This window comes from Bos mutus, chromosome 6, assembly GCF_027580195.1.
Source record: "Bos mutus isolate GX-2022 chromosome 6, NWIPB_WYAK_1.1, whole genome shotgun sequence".
NCBI lineage: Eukaryota > Metazoa > Chordata > Mammalia > Artiodactyla > Bovidae > Bos > Bos mutus.
In genome coordinates, this window is record NC_091622.1 from 7,015,920 (window position 1) to 7,039,770 (window position 23,851).

The 23,851-nt window shown below is 37.0% G+C and overlaps 1 protein-coding gene across 1 annotated transcript in view; it reads right to left on the reverse strand.

Annotated features, from left to right (window-relative positions):
• LOC102269954 (bifunctional heparan sulfate N-deacetylase/N-sulfotransferase 3) overlaps nucleotides 1-23,851 on the reverse strand; it is a 187,791-nt gene that overhangs the window by 18,192 nt on the left and 145,748 nt on the right. Inside the window, exons 8-12 of the mRNA XM_070372911.1 lie at nucleotides 21,655-21,751; nucleotides 17,889-18,012; nucleotides 11,161-11,335; nucleotides 7,799-7,969; nucleotides 6,029-6,138 (exon numbers count right to left, since the gene is read on the reverse strand). Coding sequence (XP_070229012.1) covers nucleotides 6,029-6,138; nucleotides 7,799-7,969; nucleotides 11,161-11,335; nucleotides 17,889-18,012; nucleotides 21,655-21,751 — 677 coding nt within the window. The remainder of the gene's footprint in view (nucleotides 1-6,028; nucleotides 6,139-7,798; nucleotides 7,970-11,160; nucleotides 11,336-17,888; nucleotides 18,013-21,654; nucleotides 21,752-23,851) is intronic.

Here is a 23,851-nt window from a genome sequence, read left to right on the forward strand (position 1 = left end):
TCGCGTATCCATACATGACTACTGGAAAAACCATAGCTTTGACTATATGGACTTATGTCAGCAAAGGGATATCTCAGCTTTTTAAAACACTGTCTAGGTTTGTCATAGCTATTCTTTCAAGGAGCAAGTGTCTTTTATTTTGTGTCTGCAGTCACCATCTGCACAGATTTTGGAGCCCAAGAATATGAAATTTGACACTATTTCCACATTTTCCTCATTTATTTGCCATGAAGTGATAAGACTGGATGCCATAATTTTGTTTTATGAATGTTGAGTTTTAAGCCAGCTTTTTCACTCTCCTTTTTCACCTTCATCAAGAGGCTCTTTAATTCCTCTTCACTTTCTGCCATTAGAATGGTATCATCTGTATATCTGAGGTTGTTGATATTTCTCCTGGCAATCTTGATTCCAGCTTGTGATTCATCCAGCCTGGCATTTTGAATGATGTACTCTGCATTTAAGTTAAGTAAGGAGGGTTCAATATATAGCCTTGATGTACTCTTTTCCCAATTTGGAACCAGTCTGTTGTTCCATGTCCAGTTCTAACTGTTGCTTCTTGTCCTACATACAGGTTTCTCAGGAGGCAGGTAATGAGGTCTGGTGTTCCCATGTCATTAAGAATATTCCACAGTTTGTTGTGATCTACACAGTCAAAGGCTTTAGCATAGTCAATGAAGCAGAAGTAGATTTTTTTTTGGAATTCCCTTGCTTTTTCTATGATCCAGTGTATATTGGCAGTATGATCTCTTGTTCCTCTACGTTCTCTAAATCTAGCATGGACACCTGGAAGTTTTTGGTTCACCTATTGCTGAAGCCTAGCTTGAAGGGTTTTGAACATAATCCTGCTGGCATGTGAAATGAGTGCCACTGTGCGATAGTTTGAACATTCTTCAGCATTGCCTTTCTTTGGGATTGGAACGAAAACTGACCTTTTCCAGTCCTGTGGCCACTGCTGAGTTTTCCAAATTTGGTGGCATATTGAGTGTAGCACTTTAACAGCATCATATTTTAGGATTTGAAATAGCTCAGCTGGAATTCCATCACCTCCATCTGCTTTATTCATAGTGATGCTTCTTAAGGCCCACTTGACTTCACACTCCAGGATGTCTGGCTCGAGGACAATTGCCTCCTTGGTAATTAGAAGTCAGTTCTCTATGTCTGTGAGTCTGTTTCTCCTTCATAGATAGGATCATTTGTGTCATATTTTAGATTCTACATACAAGTGATATCATATGGTATTTTTCTGTCTCAGACTTAATTCACTTAGTATGATAATCTCTAGTGGCATCCATGTTGCTGTAAATGGCATTATTTCATTCTTTTTCATGGCTGAGTATTATTCCATTATATATACATACCACATCTTCCTTATCCATTCATCTGTTGATGGACAATTAGGTTGTTTCCATGTCTTGGCTATTGTGAATAGTGCTGCTATGAATGGCTGCATATATTCTTTTTGAATTATAGTTTTGTTCAGATATATTCCCAGGATCGGAACCCTGGATCACATGGTAATTCTATTTTTAGTTTGCTGAGAAACCTCCATACTGTTTTCCATAGTGGCTGCACCAACTTACATTCCCACCAACAGTGTACGGGGTTCTCTTTTCTCCACACCCTCTCCAGCATTTATTTGTAGACTTTAATGATGCCCATTCTAACTGGTGTGAGGTGGTACCTCACTACAGTCTTGATTTGCATTTCTCTAGAAATGAAGTCTTTTTATAATAATGTCTGAGACAACTTAAAAAACTCATTTTAAGGTTTCAGTTTTTTAAAGGAAATACTTCCTCTTGTTATACTATTCATTAGTAAAACTTCACAGTATCATTTTTCTCTGTTTTTTGTGCCAATTTGAAGAGCTTAGTAGATTGGCAGTGCAGGCTCCAGAGGAATAAGTGTGTTTCAGTCCTGCCCCCTCAGCTTACTTTTGAGGGACTTTTGGCTTGGTACCCAGCACTTAGTACCCAGCACATAGTAGTATTATATATAAAGTATTTAGAACATATAAATGTATACTGATTTTGAAATGTTATAACCACTTTTAAAACAAATTTATATGAAATTGGAATAGATTGTTTTCTTCCTTTTCACTTAGCATTTCCAGCTGTTTCACAGGTCATCTAAGAACCAGCAGATTTTAGCTACTATGGCTACTGTTTTTTGCTACCAAAATAGTTTTATTTTGGCACAATTTTACTCAAACTCATCTAAAATGGGAAAGGATTCTTTGACCAATAGATTTGGTTGCCAGAGGAAGTGATATTAGAAACAGAAGCAGCTTCAGTTCTTTATGACTTAGGTAACCCCATCCATAGAACAAAATACACACACACACACACAATCTTCATTTAACTCTTTGCCTTCAAATCCTTATTGTCCATTTATTGAAGTTTTCATAGTAAATTATTATTAAAAATTCATATAACTCAGTCTGGTTTCATTCATGTTAATGAACAGGTTAACTGAGAAATAGAGATGTCAGGTTCAGTAAGTGTGAAGACTTGTCACAGTCACTGGTGGCTGGATATAATTGTTAGTGGATATATTCATGGGAAAATTAAAAGTTTACATTTTTTTCATTTTAGTTTATAAAGTTTATAAAAAAACTTTCATTTTAGTTTTAGTTTAACACATATATAAACTGTATGTGCTAGTTCAGTTTAGCACAACGCCACACTGAGCATTATTTTTCCTGCTTTTTTTTAAATGATTAGACAGCTTAAACACTATATAACACATAATATACAAGCTAAAATAATGTTGGCATATCAATCCTATTTATAGTTTAGTGATTAAGGTTATGTTGAACAAGAATTATAAAATGTGAATTACTTAATTGAATGAGAAAGTTCCCATTCATATTTTTTAAAGCTTATACTGCTTATTTCCGATAACAACGACACTAAGAAAATCTGATTTCTAAAAACTTTTATTTTGGTTACACCACACAGCATGTGGGATATTAGTTCCCTGACCAGAGATTGAATCCATGCCCCCTGCATTGGAAGCATGAAACCTTAACCACTGGACAACCAGGAAAGTCCCAAGAAGATAAGATTTTTATGTATTCAGTATATTATCTAAAATCCATGATGACAGTACTAAGTCATTTTAAGATATAGACCATCCATTACTTTATGAAATTTAGAAGTCTTGAACACTTCTGTAGTGACTGTGGAATGGACTAAGTAATACTCTTAATGATGGAGATTTATTGCCATTTTTCTTGAAAATAGTTTTGAAATTGGAACATTTTTATATTGAAGATAATCAGGAGATTGTAGATCTCTTACACTGGAGTACTTGTTTGTGCCAAAATTGTATGGTAAAACTTTTGCAGAGGTCTAGTTTCATTGATTTATTGTATTGTGTGCAAAGAACTGAATTTATGTGGTTAGTTGAGAATTCATATCTGTTTGCAGTTTAGTACATTATCAGAAGGCTTTAAATAATTTTTTAGCTACCAAAGAGGTAGTCTTCACTATCCTTAGCAGGAAAAATATAATGCAATTAAAGACATTCTTGCGAACATGCATTTTGTACATCCAGTCATCCCCAACATGTCCAAAGCACCAGAGAAACAACTTACCAGTACAGTTATTTTAACAAGAATAACTAAATTTTGAGGGCAGGATTCAGAAAAACTGCAAAGGGCATGGTTGAAGGAGAATTCAGACCTAAGTCAATGACATGAAATTCCAAATATTCTACAACAGGTACACTGCTGTTTTTTCCAAGGTGTGTCAGGCCAACTGATTGACAAGAGAATATAAAAAGAAACCGAACGGCAGTACGTTATCAGCAGGGTGAGTGCCTGGGCAGCCCTACTGGACCAGAAACTGTGGTTTCAGAGACTACACACATCTTATCTTGCTACTTCACCCACTGAGCCCCCAACCAGGCTGCAGAACCATACGAGGGGTAATTTGAGTCAAACACATCCCAGGTGCAAAGTGACCCACAGTTCTTTGTATACAGTATTTTGCTTTGGTATTATTTCCCTTAAGTTTACACTCCCTTTACTTGGCAGTGGAGGTGAATAAAAAGCTTGCTGCTGAGCTGGATACAAAGGGGACACATACACAGCGTGCAGGTCAAGGACCATTCCATAAGAAAAAGAGATTATGTCTTTATAAAATACTCCAATTCTTCTTTCTGAAATACAGTGCTTTGCTATATACTCTATAAAAAAGATCCAAAGATAAGCCAACTTGAGTTAGAAACCTGTTTAGAAAATAAAAGCTTTCTTTTCTAAGAGATACTTAAAAAGACATAAAGAAGAAAGTGGGCTCGAATTTCTAACTGAAGCTAAAATCACTCAATTTTCTTTAAGGTCAAGCTGAAAGTTAAATACCTGAGGCTAGTGTCTGTGTTGGTACTTCAACTCAGCTCACCAAAGCTCTGATAGGACTCTCTATAGAAAACATGAAGGTCAGAAGGTTAACAGTAACAACAGAGTAAATGACTCTTAGAGAGGAAGCGCAAAACTCTTGAGTTCCACCTACTCCTTTGTTCTCTAAATCAAAATCTCTCTCTTACATGTGTGTCTCTACATATGATTTGTGCAAGATGTTTGCAATATTAGATGGTTGTCTGCAAACCTTTTACTGTAAGGGATGGTGAAAAGTAAAGGAATCCTGTATCTCACTTTCTAAACTGCTACAGTATGAAGAGTACCATGAAAAGAGAAAATCAATTGATCTATAGAACTGAGTTTTATACTGAGATATAGAATGGAAGAATCCCATACTACAGTCTTAATTGGTTTCTTTAAGGCTCAGTCTGTAACCCTAAAATTATATATATATTACATATATGTAAAATACAATATTATATATATAATATAAAATTATATATCTACATAATATAACATTTTATATTATATATATGTAATATATATACTACAGTGAGAGCCAGGTCCATGGCTCATCCAACTCAGGCTCTCTCAGTTGCTTGTTCCAGTTGCATGTGAAAAAGGAAGAAACATCCCTCACACACCTGATTGCTGGGCTTCTCAGGAGGCTCATTGGTAAAGAACCTGCCTTGTCAAGCAGGAGACGTGGGCTGAACCCCCGGGTTGGGAAGATCCCATGGAGGGAAGCATGGTAACCCACTCTAGTATTCTTGCCTGGAGAAGACACAGATAGAGGAGCCTTGCGGGCTATAGTCCATGGGGTCGTAAAGAGTTGGACACTCACAAGGAGTTGGACTAAGCAGCTAAACAGCAACAACAGTAGCATAAATGGAGAAAGTCAGATAGAGGTTTTATTTAAAATGTTAGATAAAGTCCAGAGTCAGGATTAAAGTGAGGCAAGAGAGGCAGGTACCTCGGCCACTCACTCTCAGGTATTTGTGGGGTCCTTAACTCCTTGTTGCTTTTCTTCTGTCACCCTGGCTCCCACCTGATGGAACTGACTACCTAAGAAAATGAGTGGGAACCAGCAAAAGAAAACCAAACAAGAGCTGTAACATCTGAGGCCTCTGAAGAAAAGGTGATAAGGTTAGTCATACGGTGGGTAAAGACCAAAAAATGGAAGTATGTGTAAGAGTAATAATAGCACCTCTCTCTCTGCTTATTCAGCCACCTATCGGGCTATTTCTTGCTGTGTGATGTTTGTTTTTTAAAATTACACAAAAGAGAGAGGAGCTCATAAATCACCTAGTTCAAGAGGTCTTCTTATACTTCCAAAAGGTCTCAATGCTGTCTGGTTAAATAGGCTTAGTGCTTCCAACACAGTTCCAGTAACCTCTTTTATGGTTAGCTGTTGCTTTTAAGACTTAAAACCCTTTCTTCCTCTTTTTTCCTTCCAGAGAAAACTTCCCTAGTTAGAAATCAATAGGGGACTTTGGACATTTCATAGCCAAACTGTTGACATGTTCTTTCTCAAGTGGTTAACATCAACTTGAAAATAATCAGTATGTAAGGAGGCAGCTAACTCAATAGCTGCATCACCAAACTACAACTTCTCTAAAATCAGCTCTCTGCTGAAACTTCAATAAATTAATTAGAATATAAACTTACGTTAATGCTTCTGAGTAATTATAATGAGGAGAGACTCCTAGAAACTTCTGTACTTCATCCATCACTGTAGCAGGATCAGTTCTTAGCTGTTGCCCATCAATAATTAGCAGCTAAGTGACCAAAGAAATAAAAAAAAAAGACAATGCAAATTGGAAAAAGACATGTAACAACATGATACAAAAATTCTGCACTTTAAATTTATTCCATTTTAAGACACTGTACTGAGGGGATTTGCATTCATTGTTGTTAAGACTTAGCCAGGCCATCCTCATTAATGACATGGAACAAAAAATAAATCACACTAATTAAATGCATTCATGTTTTATAATTTGAGACATCCTGCAAACACTATGAAAACAAACAAAAAAATTTGAGTACCAAGAGAGCTTAAGAAAGGTGACTATAAAATCACAAATGAAAATCAAGTTTAAAAACAGATAGAGCAATGATTCCATGATTCAAGCTGGGAAGGAGACTTGTAGGAAAGAAGAAAAGTGACCGGACCAGGTACCATGGGACAGAGGACATATCATTATCCATGATTCCAGTCAAAGGAGCAGCACTGTAAAGTTTTTAGAAATTCTTTGATAATCCATTTGGAGAAAAAGGTAAGATTCCTAGAAAACCTTAAAGTAAACAGAAGTTCCTCAACAGACTAAAGGGAAGAATTTGCTTGTTACTCTGGTGAGGGAAAGGGGTGGTCCCAGCAAGATAAATGACAGGGGATGGTGATGAAGGGCCATAATGCCTGGAAAGCAATTCCTGCTCACACATCTTCTCGAGTGTTTCTATTTAGTTTATACCAGCATTGTTCATCAGAAATTTCTGTGTTGATGGACATACTGTGAGGCTGTGGTATCTAACTGGTGGCTATTGAACATATGAAGTGTGGCTAATGTGACTGAGAAACAATTTTTAATTTTATATAATTTGAATAGAAATTTAAATAGCCATATATGTTTGCATGTATGGTATCATTGTGGCTGCTGCTGCTGCTGCTAAGTCGCTTCAGTCATGTCCGACTCTGTGCGACCCCATAGACGGCAGCCCACAAGGCTCCTCTGTCCCTGGGATTCTCCAGACAAGAACAATGGAGTGGGTTGCCATTTCCTTCTCCAATGCATGAAAGTGAAAAGTGAAAGTGAAGTCACTCAGTCATGTCTGACTCTTCTTGACCCCATGGACTGCAGCCTACCAGGCTCCTCCATCCATGGGATTTTCCAGGCAAGAGGACTGGAGTGGGTTGTCATTGCCTTCTCCGATCATTGTGGTTCTAGACACACAGGTATACACTGTGTCTGATGTGATTAGATTGCTTTATGCAATCCAGTGTAGGGGCTGGTTTTGTAATCTAGGCTAACACTAGGCAAAAGAGAGAAACAAGGATGCCAAGGAAAACATAGGACTTGTGAAAAATCCAGCAAGGTGGTTCAAAGGGAAATAATGTCACTGAAAGCAAAACAGTGTTTGCCTTGTTTGGTTAAGAGCTTTATTCTCAGAATAAAAATCAGGAGTATCAAGCTTCTGAAGCTCTTAACAATCAGGAAAGGCATGCACTAGAAAATAGGGCAGGGAGAATTATCCTGAAATACTTCTAGAAAGAGAATTAGTTTTTCTACCTCTGCCTGTTATTATTTGCCAGAGTCTCCGTTACAGCTAAAAAGTAAATGCTAGTCATGTTTTAATGAGTAAAAAACGTCCTCTATCCTAGAGGCAAAGTCATTGACTTAATGAGACTGTACTACGATGTAGATTGCTATCGCTCAGTACCTGAAAGGGGGGGAAATAAACAAGCCATCTCTCGATATGGCTGGCATACCACCCTGGGACCAAACATCTCTTCTGCAAGGCTCTCAGCTCGGAGGGTGCACGCGGCCCAGCTGAGATCACTTCGTAGAAACTGAATTTCAGAGCCGCGGGGTCTTCATGTGATCGCTGATGCTGTGATGAAAAGGTGGATAATTAAACCGACGTGAACCATAGGCATAAATAATTAAAAACCAATCTCTGTGACAAGTCGCAAAGCTAAAGGAAGGAGTGCCTCACTGAGGGAGAGTTATTTGTTTTGCAATTAATAAAGGAAGAAAATGCTTGCTTGGAGCATCAGGCTTTAAAATTACGACACTGATGAGAGTATATGTTTGAGAATTATTTGGTAGAAGCGGAATTCTTCTTGATAGAATTTCTTAACCTATTTTTCTGAGTTATTTCCATAGTGTGTATATATATATATGTTATTCTGAAAGTAAACTTTTGAAAGTCACCTTAACACCCCCTTTCAGCCTGTAAGAAACCATTTATCATGTCCAGTTAATATCCATAATGCACAAAACACTCTGCCAGTTCTGCCAGATAGTTTTGTTCCATCTAGTAATGCAGTTTTAGATGAGAAAAACCCTATGGGCTATTCAAATGGAGAAACTGGTGAAAACTCTGACATGTGCATTATCTGAAATCCACAGCTTTTATCATACACACTCTAGCATCTAAAAGCCAAGATTATTTTACCTAATGGTAACCTCTGCGGTGAATCAGAACCACTTACTGTACAGAAAATGCAGACGGCAGCAATCCTAAAAGGAAAGCACTTCATAATGGCTCAGGCTCAGGCCCAGGGGTCTGAGGAAATCACCTTTTCCCTAAATTGACCAATAAATATTCAGGCTTAGTGGTGGGTTTGTGGATGTTTACCACATCTAGCTGAATAGCAAATTTGCTGCAATTGAGATTCAAATTACTATACTACAAACTCTACTAGACTTTGTTAAGGCCTGCATTTTGCCACTGTGGAGTGATTTATTTGTAATATTTAGGATGTTTTGTTAGCTTTCAGCCTTGAAGCTTCCTTTTTCAGCAAATTCTCAATTTTTCAGGGGCTAAGTGGTTGCCAAGCTCCAATTTTCTGCTTCCTCTTTGAGTCAATTAAGGCGGGTTTTCTTTTTTCTCCAGATACCTAGCGGTAAAGGTAAAAGGCGCAAGATCAAATCAGTCAATTTGCTGTGTTTTTGGTTTAAAGGATGGTTCTAGGAGTTGGGCATGACTGATTAGTGTGGAATTGTGGATTTCATTTTTCCAGGATGTCTACTCCCTGTTACGCAGATTATTATCAATATGCCTGTTAAGATCTCATGACCTTTTCCTACTCTGTCCTAGCCATGAAACCTTTCCTGACAATCTGTTCTTTCTTTAGTGAACCTGGAAAAATGGCTTTTGTTTAAAAAATGACCCCATGCTGATAAACTTTGTTCTCTAATATCATAGACTGTCAGAAATTTAGATGTATGAGATTGGTGAGAATGCAGCATCCAGTCCTGCCTGGTGAATCAGAGCTTTTTGGGTCACTTTAATTCAGAAAAGCAGCCTTATTTCCAGCCCAGGTGCAGAGTTTCAGATAAAGGATTTTTGGATATAACAGTTATTTCCATGTTTATCTTAACTTTAGAGTTTCTAAGGAAGTAAGTCTCTTAGTCTGTTTTCCAGCCCTGGCCCTGCTTGCACCTATTAAACAGTTCATGTTAATTTTATCTACATTTCTCCCTATCATACAAATCCTCCCTCTCTTTAGGGAAATGCCTGATAGTTCTTCAAGTGTTCAGGCTCCTCCGCTGCAGCCAATTAATACACCTAACTTGTTGTCCCTGGTGGTCTTTATCAGGTAGGCTTTATTACTCTGTAGGAGTCTATCTGTCACTTAATACTTTCTGATTTATACACTGGTTATTTAAACATATTTCTCCAATTAGACTGAAAGCAATCTCAAATGTAGCATCTACATTTGTTAATTTACTTTCAAATCATACTTAGAACAATACTTTGCATGTGGTAGTTGTTAAAATTATTTAATGAAGGGATGAACACATGACCATCAGGAAAGTGGTTTTTAAATTACAAAACTGAGGAATGATAACTAAGGATGCTATGCTATCCTATGTCACTGCAGTTGTGTCCAACTCTTTGTGACCCTATGGACTGTAGCCCACCAGGCTCCTCTGTCCTTGGGATTCTCCAGGCAAGAATACTGCAGGGGTTGCCATGCCCTCCTCCAGGGGACTTTCCTGACCCAGGGATCAAACCCATGTTTCATATGTCTCCTGCGTTTGGAGGTGGGTTCTTCACCACTAGTACCACTTGGGAAGCTCCTAAGAATAATACAGACTAAAGACACTTACTCTATTAATTTTGTTATGTTCTTATATTTAATATTGCTGTTTTTTATTAAACTTTTTCCATTTGGTGATTAATACAATATCACTGAGGCAGGTGTTTTTTGGTATTATTTTTAATATGTATTCCGGTAAAAATGTATGGCGTATAAGTTTTATTATTAGAATCTGTTAAAATTCTTTCAAAGTGATTGTTTCTGTGCTAGGTTCTAACCAACATCATAATGGCAATGTTTATATGAGAAAGAGGCTTAAAACAGGGGACTCTGGCTGGGCTTTCAAGGATGAAGAATTCATTCTTATATTCTGTTTTGCTGCTAGGTTATATCTTCAACACAAGCAGTTATTTAAGCTCTTTCAGAGTCAGGGTCATCAATCAATGGTCCATGGGCTAAATTCTGCTTGTTGTTTGTTTCTGTAAATAAATTTTACTGGAACACAGTTAGGCTCATTAATTTACATATTGTCTATGGCTGCTTCTGCAATACAATGGCAAGAGTTGCAATTATATGGCCTGCAAAGCCTGAAATATTTACTCTCTGGACCTTTACAGAACAAAACCTCTGACTTCTGCTTCAGTAGAATCAGGTATATTTCTTATCTGTAAAACTGAGATAATAATAGCAGCATTATATACATATTAGATGAAAAGAATGATTTTAAATTATAACATTTTACTTTTAAAATACAGATATATAGAAGCACACAATACAAGCACATAATATTGTTTGCTTTAATTTCTTCATTGTATTATACATTTTATTAAATTAATCAAATGAATGCAAAATTAATAAAAACTAAAGGGAACATTTCTCTATGGGAACATAGAGAAATTTATTCCCTTTCTTGAAGATATAAAGCTAACAAATCTTTTTTGTTAAAACCTGAGGCGGTGACTTTTACTGAAAACCACCTTCCCTTCTCTATACTCCTCTTCTACTTGCTGGGTTTTGTCAGTATGTTCCTTACCTGGTACCAGGAATATGCGCGGTCTGATGGGTCAATGAGAATGGTGATGATCTTGGCTTTGGGGACCAAAGAAGCCGCCCTTTTAGGAGCTTCCTCTGAGTGGAAGTAGTTGGCACTCTTCTCAAACAGAAAATCAGTGGTAACATTAGATGGGACTGGGAAGAAATCCATATACCTAGAAAGGGAATATTTCTCAAAATGAAACTCTGGTTTATACTCATATACTGGTGAGTCAAAGATGTTAAAGGTGTCCCACAAACAAAATTCATTTGTTTCCTAAAAAAAAAAAGGCTTTTTCTTTAAGCATTTGTCCCCCAAGCCTGTTAGCAAGGAAAAAACATACAGAACACTAATAGTGTATTTTCAAAATGCTTTTCTAAATACATTTTCTTTGTATTCTACTTAATATCAATAAAAAGGTATGGGAAATAACAAAAATGTAGATACAAAGGGATCAAATGGCAATAATCAACCTAACTGTATAAAATGTATCTGAAAGCAGAAATATTTTACTGCATGAGCCTCTGGAGCCAGACAAATATGAGTGCTCAACCAAAAAGAAAACTGGATCAAAACAAATAGTATGTCTAGTTCAAGGCATTTTACAGACTTAGACAAAACATTTTTACCTCATCACAAGAAAAAATAATTTCATTCCCACCAGTGTGTTGCCCTTACATTCAACTACAAAGTGTGTCAAAGGGCAGAACAGATGTGGTGTGAAAAGACTGCCTGTTTGCTTATTTTTTCACATAAAGAGCCACTTATGTTGTTTAGAATGATTCAGTTCAGTTCAGTCACTTAGTCGACTGGCCAAAGTATTGGAGTTTCAGCCTCACCATCAGTCCTTCCAAAGAACACCCAGGATTGATCTCTTTTAGAATGGACTGGTTGGATCTCCTTGCAGTCCAAGGGACTCTCAAGAGTCCTCCAGCACCACAGTTGAAAAGCATCAATTCTTCGGCACTCAGCTTTCTTCACAGTCCAACTCTCACTTCCATACATGACCACTGGAAAAACCATAGACTTGACTAGACGAACCTTTGTTGGCAAAGTAATGTCTCTGCTTTTGAATATGCTATCTAGGTTGGTCATAACTTTCCTTCCAAGGAGTAAGTGTCTTTTAATTTCATGGCTGCAATCACCATCTGCCGTGATTTTGGAGCCCCCAAATATAAAGTCTGACACTGTTTCCACTGTTTCCCCATCTATTTCCCATGAAGTGATGGGACCAGATGCCATGATCTTCGTTTTCTGAATGTTGAGTTTTAAGCCAACTTTTTCACTCTCCTCTTTCACTTTAATCAAGAAGCTTTTTAGTTCCTCTTCACTTTCTGCCATAAGGGTGGTGCAATCTGCATATCTGAGGTTATTGATATTTTTCCTGGCAATCTTGATTCCAGCTTGTGCTTCTTCCAGCCCAGCGTTTCTCATGATGTACTCTGCATAGAAGTTAAATAATCAGGGTGACAATACACAGCCTTGACGTACTCCTTTTCCTATTTGGAACCAGTCTGTTGTTCCTTGTCCAGTTCTAACTGTTGCTTCCTGACCTGCATATAGCTTTCTCAAGAGGCATGTCAGGTGGTCTGGTATTGCCATCTCTTTCAGAATTTTCCACAGTTAATTGTGATCCACACAGTCAAAGGCTTTGCCATAGTCAATAAAGCAGAAATAGATGTTTTTCTGGAACTCTCTTGCTTTTTCGATGATCCAGAGGATGTTGGCAATTTGATCTCTGGTTCCTCTGCCTTTTCTAAAGCCAGTTTGAACATCTGGAAGTTCACGGTTCACGTATTGCTGAAGCCTGGCTTGGAGAATTTTGGGCATTACTTTACTAGCATGTGAGATGAGTGCAATTGTGCGGTAGTTTGAGCATTCTTTGGCATTGCCTTTCTTTGGGATTGGAATGAAAACTGATCTTTTCCAGTCCTGTGGCCAGTGCTGAGTTTTCCAAATTTGCTGGCATATTGAGTGCAGCACTTTCACAGCATCATCTTTCAGGATTTGAAAGAGCTCAACTGGAATTCCATCACCTCCACTAGCTTTGTTCATAGTGATGCTTTCTAAGGCCCACTTGACTTCACATTCCAGGATATCTGGCTCTAGGTGAGTGATCACACCATTTTGATTATCTTGGTAGTGAAGATCTTTTCTGTATAGTTCTTCTGTGTATTCTTGCCACCTCTTCTTAATATCTTCTGCTTCTGTTAGGTCTATACCATTTCTGTCCTTTATTGAGCCCATCTTTGCATGAAATGTTCCCTTGGTGTCTCTAATATTCTTGAAGAATAGTCTTTCCCATTCTTTTGTTTTCCTCTATTTCTTTGCATTGGTCGCTAAGGAAGGCTTTCTTATCTCTCCTCGCTATTCTTTGGAACTCTGCTTGGAACTCTGCATTCAGATGTTTATATCTCTCCTTTTCTCCTTTGTTTTTCGCTTCTTTTCTTTTCACAGCTATTTGTAAGATACTTGTTAGAATAATTACAGAAGTTTAAATAGTACATATTCCCAGATATGAAATACTATCAAATATTCTAAGGTTAGGTTCTGTATCCTTAAGTGAGGTGAGATTTGTCACCAGCAGAGTGAAAACAGGAATACCTACCTGTAGCCTGAAGCACAGAAATGTAGGATGTAATGGAATTTGTATAATGTGCCATTTGCACAAAATGTCAAATAAAAGTGAATTCAAGCATATGATGATGGGTGTTTCTGAAGCATCAAAGAACATCTTTTAAAGGCAAAGGGGCCTTTTTAGAAAGGATGTGCGAATTTAACGTTTAGGGTTTCTTACATTTTATAACAAAGGCCTCACCCTCCAGACCCGCACTGTCTCTAATTCATAAGCCACAATGATTTTGAGCTACCAAGACAAGGTAGTTCAATAATTACTGAAAAAGAGAGACATTAACATTGATGTGGTGAGTTCTTTTTGCAGTGTGTTGTTTTCTTCCATTCACACAATAAAGCTCCTAGAAGGATTCCAGTTGTTATCATATTACATAATTTGGCTGGTGCAACAAAGTGATGTCTTCAAACTCAGCGCAGCACAGAAATCATCTTATATTTTTCTGGAGATTGCTTTGTTGGTCATATGTCATGCTGGCGTTCCTTTTAGGGGTAAAGACATGTAAACATTTCTGCAAAGTTTGATCTGCTATCTGTTCTGGTATACACTGTATTAATAGAAGGTGCCAAATTTTAGGACATTTTTTAATTTAGATGCCCACACTTGTTCCGGGGGTGCTAAGGTCATGTCAAGTGTCTTAGTGGTATCTTATTTGTTCCAAGCTTGCTTATTCTGAGAAAGGATCCAAAAATCACAAAAGAAGGGCAGGAGGTACTGAATTCAGATAACTTTTAACTTCTGAAAACTACCTTCCTGGTAGTTGTCTATACCTACGGCACTTTAGGCCCTGAAATCGTCCTCAGGCAGTTCTGGATCTTGGACCTAAAATGTATTGATTTTGTCTGACTCCAGAGGCTCATGGAAAAAGCAGGGGCCAGTTCTTGTTTGCTTATGTGCCCACATTTTTCTAACATACTGACTGATACTTATGGGCACTTGAAAAGTGTTTGCTGAATACACAAGGTGGTAAAGAATTCAGCTTCATATTTCTAGGGTGGAAACAGGTCCACATTTGGAGAATATGAATTCAGGTTATTCAAAGAATTGGTGAGCAAAGTAGAGTGGTTTAATAATTTGGGGGTTAAACGTGAAATGCCTGCCTCATTTAAGCTTTGCTACTCCCATAACCATTTCTGTCTTTTATCAAGCCCATCTTTGCATGAAATGTTCCCTTGGTATCTCTAATTTTCTTGAAGAGATCTCTAGTCTTTCCCATTCTGTTGTTTTCCTCTATTTCTTTGCATTGATCGCTGAGGAAGGCTTTCTTATCTCTTCTTGCTATTCTTTGGAACTCTGCATTCAGATGCTTATATCTTTCCTTTTCTCCTTTGCTTTTCACTTCTCTTCTTTTCACAGCTATTTGTAAGGCCTCCCCAGACAGCCATTTTGCTTTCCATGGGGATGGTCTTGATCCTTGTCTCCTGTACAATGTCACGAACCTCCGTCCATAGTTCATCAGGCACTCTTATCTATCAGATCTAGTCCCTTAAATCTTATTGGGCTCCAAAATCACTGCAGATTGTGACTGCAGCCATGGAATTAAAAGACGCTTACTCCTTGGAAGGAAATTTATGACAAACCTAGATAGCATATTCAAAAGCAGAGACATTACTTTGCCAACAAAGGTCCGTCTAGTCAAGGCTATGGTTTTTCCTGTGGTCATGTATGGATGTGAGATTTGGACTGTGAAGAAAGCTGAGCACCAAAGAATTGATGCTTTTGAACTGTGGTGTTGGAGAAGACTCTTGAGAGTCCCTTGGACTGCAAGGAGATCCAACCAGTCCATTCTGAAGGAGATCAGTCCTGGGTGTTTGGAAGAATGATGCTAAAGCTGAAACTCCAGTACTTTGGCCACCTCATGTGAAGAGTTGACTCATTGGAAAAGACTCTGATGCTGGGAGGGATTGGGGGCAGGAGGAGAAGGGGAGGACAGAGGCTGAGGTGGCTGGATGGCATCACCGACTCGATGGACGTGAGTTTGAGTGAACTCCGGGAGCTGGTGATGGACAGGGAGGCCTGGCGTGCAGCAATTCATTGGGTCGCAAAGAGTCGGACTCAACTGAGCAACTGAACTGAACTGAACTGACTCCCATAACAGCTCAGCACTTTTTCTTAAAACTGAAAGATGTCAATTTTGCAACACTCCACATTTATTTGTTTCTGGGTTGACCCTGTATTTCTAAGTGATTTTACTCAGAGCCAGATTAAGATGTTTAGGGTTTCTAAATGTTAGCAGGGCTGTACGGCCCTCCATGTGCTCCTCCAACCATCCACTGCCTCCCCAAGTAATTATAAAAAATAATACCAAACTGTAGAATATAAAAGTTAACTGTATGCCTACATCAAACATTTTTCTTAGAAATTCTGATTGTAAATCTTGGCTATTTTTTATCAAAGATGGAGTTTTCTCATTTTCATTTGCCCTGCTTTGCTTGTGCCCTAAGCCTGTGTTTAGGTTGCCTGATAGGGAAGCCCTGGTTTTGCCCAGTTCTCCAGAAAGAACAGATCCATGTATCCAGGTTAATTAACTGTGCCTGGGCTAATTCTGTAAGTGACCTTGGCACGCTGAGACACACAGACTCAACCTTGTGGCTTTCTTGTCTTAAAGGGACTGCTGAGGTGCTGACACTTCAGGGAGAGGCAAGGCCAGTCTAAGGACTGAATACGTTTGCTGTCCTTGAGAGCCAAGCTCTAGTTATTGCTAATAGATTGATATTGACAGTTACTGTTGTATTAATTGCCATTTATAAATGCATAATTTGTCAATCAAAAGTGTTTACAATTGGGGTATTTTTAGCAAGTTATCATTAAAATCTTTAATTGCTCTTTCGTTTTCTACTTATTTATGCCATCTCTTTGGGGACCACTTAAGGGACTGTTCATTCCTGTTATAGTCCTATACACATTACTGTCTTAGGAACAGCTTTTTTTTTTCTTCAAAAAATGAATATTCTCACAGATATTCTTAAGTCCCAGGGAATCTAAGTATTATTGCATTCCTCTCTACTTCCAAAGCAGTTTTAAATCAAGCCCTTTAATCTTGATGTAAACAAGGACTAAATTTTTTATTCTGCTGTATACAAGCATATTTATTTGAGTCAGTGGGAACACAGCAGCTGAAGTAGTTGATGGATCCTTGACTCTCACAGCTATTATTTAATACTACAAAATTAATCAGTATCAACCAGTGTGCTGAAGAATTGGCAAGAAAATATATAATAATTAGAATATATATAAATCCTAGTAGGAGCTCAGCTTATACTCAATCCATTTCTTTAGCTTTCCATTTGGACTGCTCACAAGCAAACCTTGAGGGCATTGATACATATAAAATAGAGATCATGCAATCTGACAACAGAAGTTAATATATAAAACCTGTATGCTAAACTACACACAAAATGTTTATGTTCATGCTCTATAGTTCTTATAAGAATTTACTTTTACACCACTTTCTGCACAGAATTTGTACATTAAAGACTTGTAGATACATTTTAGGATTAACACGTTTGTTTGTAACACCTATTCCTCCTACGTTACATATTTTGTGTATAGTAGACATTTTAAGTTTTCATTTTAATTAACTCTTCTTCAGATGGCTGATATGGTTCTAATTTCAAAGGCCCAAAATTAAATTTTGTATATTGTTGATAGCTTTTTAAAGATAGCTTTCATTACTCATGACATGCATACACATGTCTAACTTTATTTATCTTTTGTACCAAAGTAAAATAGTATATTATATGTGAACTGTAGCATCACTTTGATGCAAAGTATATAAGAACAGAAAATTATGAAAGTGTTTTCTTAAGAGTAGAGAAAAATGAAATTCTTGTGTATTAGGTATTTCTCTTTTTATTTGTAATTACCATCAAAGATAATTAATGCAAGTTAAAATTACACATGAGTCTCTTGAGGTCCCTTCATAAACTGAGAAAAGTTTGTTATGAATAGTTTCTGTGCTCCTTCATGTTATTTAATCAAGGCACAGAGATAACTACTGTTTGGGGCTAACAGACTTAAATGTTGATTATAAGCACTAATTTAATACTGTGCACAGTACATATACTTTTAGATTTATACTAATAACCCATCTTACCAATCAATCCCCCTGTGGTAGTTATTTCTATTAAAGAACTGTACCTCCTCAAAGGTTTTTGGGCTGGGGGAGTTACTAAGGATGGAAGGATGCATAACCAGGAACAAATACAAAGCAGTGGTTCCTGAAAAGACAACAGAGGTTCAGAGATTAATTGAATGAAAACAGTTTCCCACTATTAGCATTTGAGTTGTTAATAAACTGTATTACAATGATCCAAACAGATACATATAAGTAATTCTTGAATTAAAGTGAATAGATAACCAGCATCTTAAGAAATGAATTCTAAAAAATGAGGACAGTGTTATGTGAGAAAAGGCCTGTTGTAAGAACTGCAGGAACAGGCTTTTGACCTCAGTTCAGTCATTGACTTTGGCTTTTTGCTTTCTCTTGACTTATTAGTGGACAATCGCCTGCCTTAATCATTTGTTAGGCCTTCTCTGAGGACAAAAAGACATATTGTGCCTGAAGATATTTTGATATTAATAAAGTACCATGTAAATGAAAGACATCATAATTTAGCATACGATATTATATTATTAATACTTGAGTTCCCGTATAAAGTTCCTCCCAAGGCCTATGAAAGCTTATTAATTTGAGACAGAATGTAAACTTTTAACCAGTTTGTTTAAGTTTGAATGTACTTACACACCTATACAAAGTAGTGTCAAAATTGTTTAAATTGCTAAATTTGGGGAAAAAAAATTGGTGCCTTTTCTTGGTGACATAACACAATTTGCATTTTTGGAAAGAGGGTGGCATATCATAAGTACCCATATAGATTTGTTAAAATAACTCTTGTCAACAGCAATATTGTATAAAACAACGAGTTGGAAGAGGCAGTGTTCCTAGATTTTATCTGAACCAAACAATGAACATTTTATCTACAATCATAGATATCTATAGGAAATGAAACACAGTAATCTATGCCATACAAGGTAAAAATGATCTTCACAAACTCGACTTAAAACAGTGGTTCTCAAACTTCAGCATGCATCAGGTTCACTTGAAGTGAAAGTCAAGTCACTCAGTCGTGTCCGCCTCTGCGACCTGGAAATCTCCAGACCAGAATACTGGAGTGGGAAGCCTTTCCCTTCTCCAGGGGATCTTCCCAATCCAGGGATCAAACCCAGATCTCCTGCATTGCAGGCGGATTCTTTACCAGCTGAGCCACAAGGGAAGCCAAAGAATATTCTTAACCAACTGAGCTATTAGGGAAGCCCCAGGTTCACCTAGAGGGCTATTAAAACAGAGCTGGGCCTGATCCCAGAGTTTTTGATTCAGCACACTTCAAGAATCTCTGACTAACAAGAAATATGGGACAAAATCAAAAACTTGTTGGGGAAAAAAAAATGTTCCATTACTTGAAAGCCATAGTAAAGCTTTCTAGAGCATACTTCAGAGTCCGATAACTTCTAGGATCAAGAGTTTTATTTCTAGCACTTACCAGCTGTTTGAACTTAAACAAAAAATATATGACCTGAGTCAGTGTTCTTATCCGTGTAGTGGGGGAGAAAATACTTAGCTATCATGGCTTTATGAGGGTCAAGTGAGGTAATCTATTTAAAAATAGTTAAAAAGCTCGATATCTGAATATTGTAAGGTATTTTTAAAAAATAACATTTTTTGAGCTAAAATTCAGTAATGCATTTTAAAAAATTGAACAGAATATAGTGTTTGTAAAGACAAAAAGAATATCTATTACAATATGAAAGAAGAAAACAGGGTAATCCTTTCTGAGATCAACTGATAAAATTCTTTTCTGAATTTTGTTTTTAAGAATTGTATTATATCATATTACTTGCTTTTAATAGCATGATAAGCATTAATAAGACAAGCAAAAAAAAATGAATACAACCTAATTATCTGCCTAGTCAGTAAAGGCACACTGTAATTTATCAGTGGTCAAAAAATTAAGTTATGGTTTCTGAATTCTATCTTTACCTACTCATATTCTTGGGTCTGAATAAACTGTCGTGTGTGTGTGTGTATTTCAACAATATAATCATAGACACAAAACCAGGAATTCAAAAATTTAAAAAACTTCAAGTTTTCTGTTTTTAGTTTCAACACTAAAAATATTTGAATATCCAGATGACTATACCTTTATGCAAAATTATTCAGAAAAATACTTTTGGCAAAACTAAAGATTAAAAATAAAGCTAAATAATTTTTGTGAAATTGATACAAGAAGCTATGTCTGTCTACTTAAAAAATAACCTCAAAAAATATCAATAGATACAAAAGCAATATGCTAAGTGAAAGAAGTCCAACACAAAAGATACTTTATATTTCCATTTATGTGAAATCCTAGAAAAGCCAAAACTACAGTGCCAGAAGGTGGTTTTCTGTGACTAAGGATTGGGGAAGGAAAACTGACTAGAAAAAAGATGCGGAGAAACTTTTCAGGGAAACAGTAGTGTTCTAAATCTTAAATGTTGTAGTGGTTACACCACTGTGTACAATTTCTAAGATTTACAAAACTATGCATTTAAAGTTGGTGAATTTTATTGTATGTAAATTATCTCTCTATAAAACTGAGAAAATTTCAATTTCTATAAAAAGGATTTAAAAATTCCCTTCCAAAGGTAAATGTCATATACAGATTGTAACATAAACATTTGGAAACCCAATTGAGCTGAAGATGACAAGTAATGATTCTGCCATGTAACCATGACATTAAAATGTCTGCATATCTAGCGCAACACAAGAGGAAGTATATCCTGCAGGGCTTTCTGAGGCAAACTTGATCTGCCAAGCTTCTGAGAGAAGATGCGACCGTTAATGACAAAGCTATGGGATGACAGTGGGAGTTCACTAAAGAAACTTTAGTGTGAATGTCTTTCTAGTTGCTTCTTGACTGTAAATAAGGACAAGTGAGATAAATAAGGATAAGAGAAGTACGTGCCATATTTATTATTGTTTTCAGATTGATATTTGTAAATGGGACTAAGAGAAAATGAATAGCTTAACTTGACTGTGTATATTACATAGAATTCTCCCAAGTTATTTCCAGAGAAATAAGGAAAGGAAATGTATTCCCCTTAGAAGGGATATGAAATGGCTGCTCTCTGTGAAGCTAGAAACGAAGAGCCCCAAATAATTTATCATGCAGGATACAGCTTGAATGTCTGGCATTTTTAAAGCTTCCACTGGGCTTCATTTTAATACTGTTTCTTACAGAAACAAGAAGTTTATGGGAAAAATTGCACACCAACTTAAAAAAAGGTGCCAGAGATTTCTTCTGGGTATGAATAAATATCTTTCTTAACACAAAGTAACACAAAGTTTTGTTTATGCTTGGGAATTCTGCTTGTCAAACATCCTTTATAAACTTTTGGAAAATAGTCATTTCTGCAAGAAATAGTTTAGAAATAAACTGTATAAGGAAGATGTCAGGAAAAGGATAAATTTCTGGAAGATTTATAGGTACTTATATGTGTCCATCTTGAAATTTGATGAAATCTTGTAAGTCACTCTTCAAACACAGGATTAGTTTTGATTTTAGAAATGTTAATAACAGCAATTTTCAATTAGGATCTTTGGGAAAAAATAACATTCGCCACCAAATTGACTGCTGGGTATTCCAACTATGTAATATCTATTTTCATCCTTTTTACTTAAAAAAAATTCAGCTCAACAAAGAGAATAAAATGTTATTCATTCATCAATATTTATAGGGAGTTGAGAAGTCATTGTGGCAAGAATTCACTGTCTAGTCATCAGGATTTTTATACATGTTGATTATAACATAAAAAGTTCTCACCAGTTTTCTGGGGTCCTATTACCAAGAATTTTGGTAAGCGATCACAGGTTTTTTCTTTAGACCAAATGTCTCTGTGGCGTTTGTCATCACAAGGATTCTAAACAGGAGAAAATAATAGAGTTGTATATTTTTTGTGGCTGCCCATTGTGTGCTAGAGTTTTTCAGCTTCTGTCATTGAAAAGACACCCCCAGAAACAAGGTTATGGTGGCTCCCTCTTTTAAACGAAAGTTGTAAAGTGGCATCCATGGAGGATTTCAAATAAGTCCTTTTCCATCCTGAAGGTGAGTGTTGACTGAGGAGGTGAGGGAGGGGAGACATTTCCATTATGGGTAAACAGCTTCATAGCACTGAGGGTTTAATTATTTTTTTCTGCTATTGGCGGTTCTATGTCTTGATTGTGTGTGTGTGGTTTAAGTTTTAAAATAGTGAGCATGTTGGGCAGAGGCTGTGCTTGCTTGCCCTGCTAACCTAGAAGAGGATACACTCTCAGCACTGAAATATATAAGGTGTCAGATTTTTATTCTAAGTAACTTCGAGCTTTCCTGCTGTGCTTCAAAAGGAGATGGATCTGGTCATAATAATACTGTTTAAAGAGACAGCAGATTCCTCTCAGCTGCTGTATGTCTAAAACTATAACTTTACAAACTATGATGCTAAAAAGCACTAAATTTCTGCAAAAGGGTAAAATGAGGGTGAATTACTACCTTAGGGAATCTGCTTTTGGACAATAGTACTTAAACTAAACTCACTGTGCAAACTGCATCTAGAATATCCTTAATTTTAACCGCTAGCTGCATATTACCTAAACAATTACAGCCCTTTTAATACTTTTCAGGAATAGGCAAATGGGACAGCACTCTATTTCTATTCAATTAATACTACATGTGTAGTTAAACACACCTGCTTATTTAGCATAAACAACAGATTTTAAGACTAAGGTGAGGGTTTTTTTTTTTTTTGGCTCTTGTTCTAGGAAAAAAGTGGTTTCAACTGAAATAATAATGATTTCCATTTTAAAATAAGGTGTTCAATTAGCAGGAAAGTTTCATATCTTTCCAGTGGCTGACACTTGGTGATGTTCTGTAGTGGTTAAGATAAAAAGGCGGATGTTTTAAAAATCTTAACTGCCAAATAGTATGCAGTGATATTTCTACAACCACCGACTTTAACCTACTAAAATATGTAGTTATGTTTCTTCTTGGGGTTATCTGTTTTTGCCTATGAGGCAATTAGCTCAAGTTCACAGATAAATGAATATAAGTGCAGAGCTTGCTGCAACTTCAATCTGTGGAATTTACTGAGTTCTACTTCTAAACAACAACTTCTGAAGATTGTTATTATTATACCATCAGCTCTGTCAGTAATTCTCACTTAGAACAGTGATTCAGGGTGCAGTGTCTGGAGCCATGTGGCCCAGAATTCATTTCCATTCTGTCACACAATAGCTGTATGCCTCTGCTTAGGTGTCTCAGCCTCTCTGTGTTGCCCCAGTTTCTTTATCTGTAAAATGGGGGGTAGGAACTATACCTCATAGGGTAGCTGTGAAGACTGAATGGATGAGCATATGTAAAGAACTCGGTCAGACAGATGACAGGCACTATGCAGCTACTTGCTAAGATTATTACTTTCCCTGGGTCGTGCAGTGGGCAATTCAAGCTCAAAGTGTGTTTCTGTAATTCTAGGACATGTAGAGTGTAAGCTTGGAAATCTGGGTTATGCCTGGAACCATTTGAATATGCCTTATTTACGAGACATTTTCTCTCAAGAAGCTCAGTGATTTTGCTTCTAAACATTTTCCCCACATCCAAAGTAATACCTGACTAATGCTTTTGCCTATATTATGCAGCTGTCGTGACCCTGTGGTTCAGAGGCAGATAGCAGTGAACTCTCCTCACCTGCCCCTTTAATGTTGTTTAGTCACGAGAGGTATACGGATGTGTTCAAGGCTGACTCCCTGCCTAACACATGCCTAAAACCATCTTCTGTTGTGTCAACCTACTGCAATCTGCAAATTGATCCCTCACTCCTGATTGAAAATATGACATCCACTGACCCTCTCACTGAGCTTTCAGCATTCATAGTTTCTAAAGGGCCTGGGAACAGAGAAGCTGGCCCACTATGAAGTTTCTCAAATCTACTAACATTTCCAAAATGTACATTATTTCCTCCCCACCTCTACCCGATGCCTTCACTTTT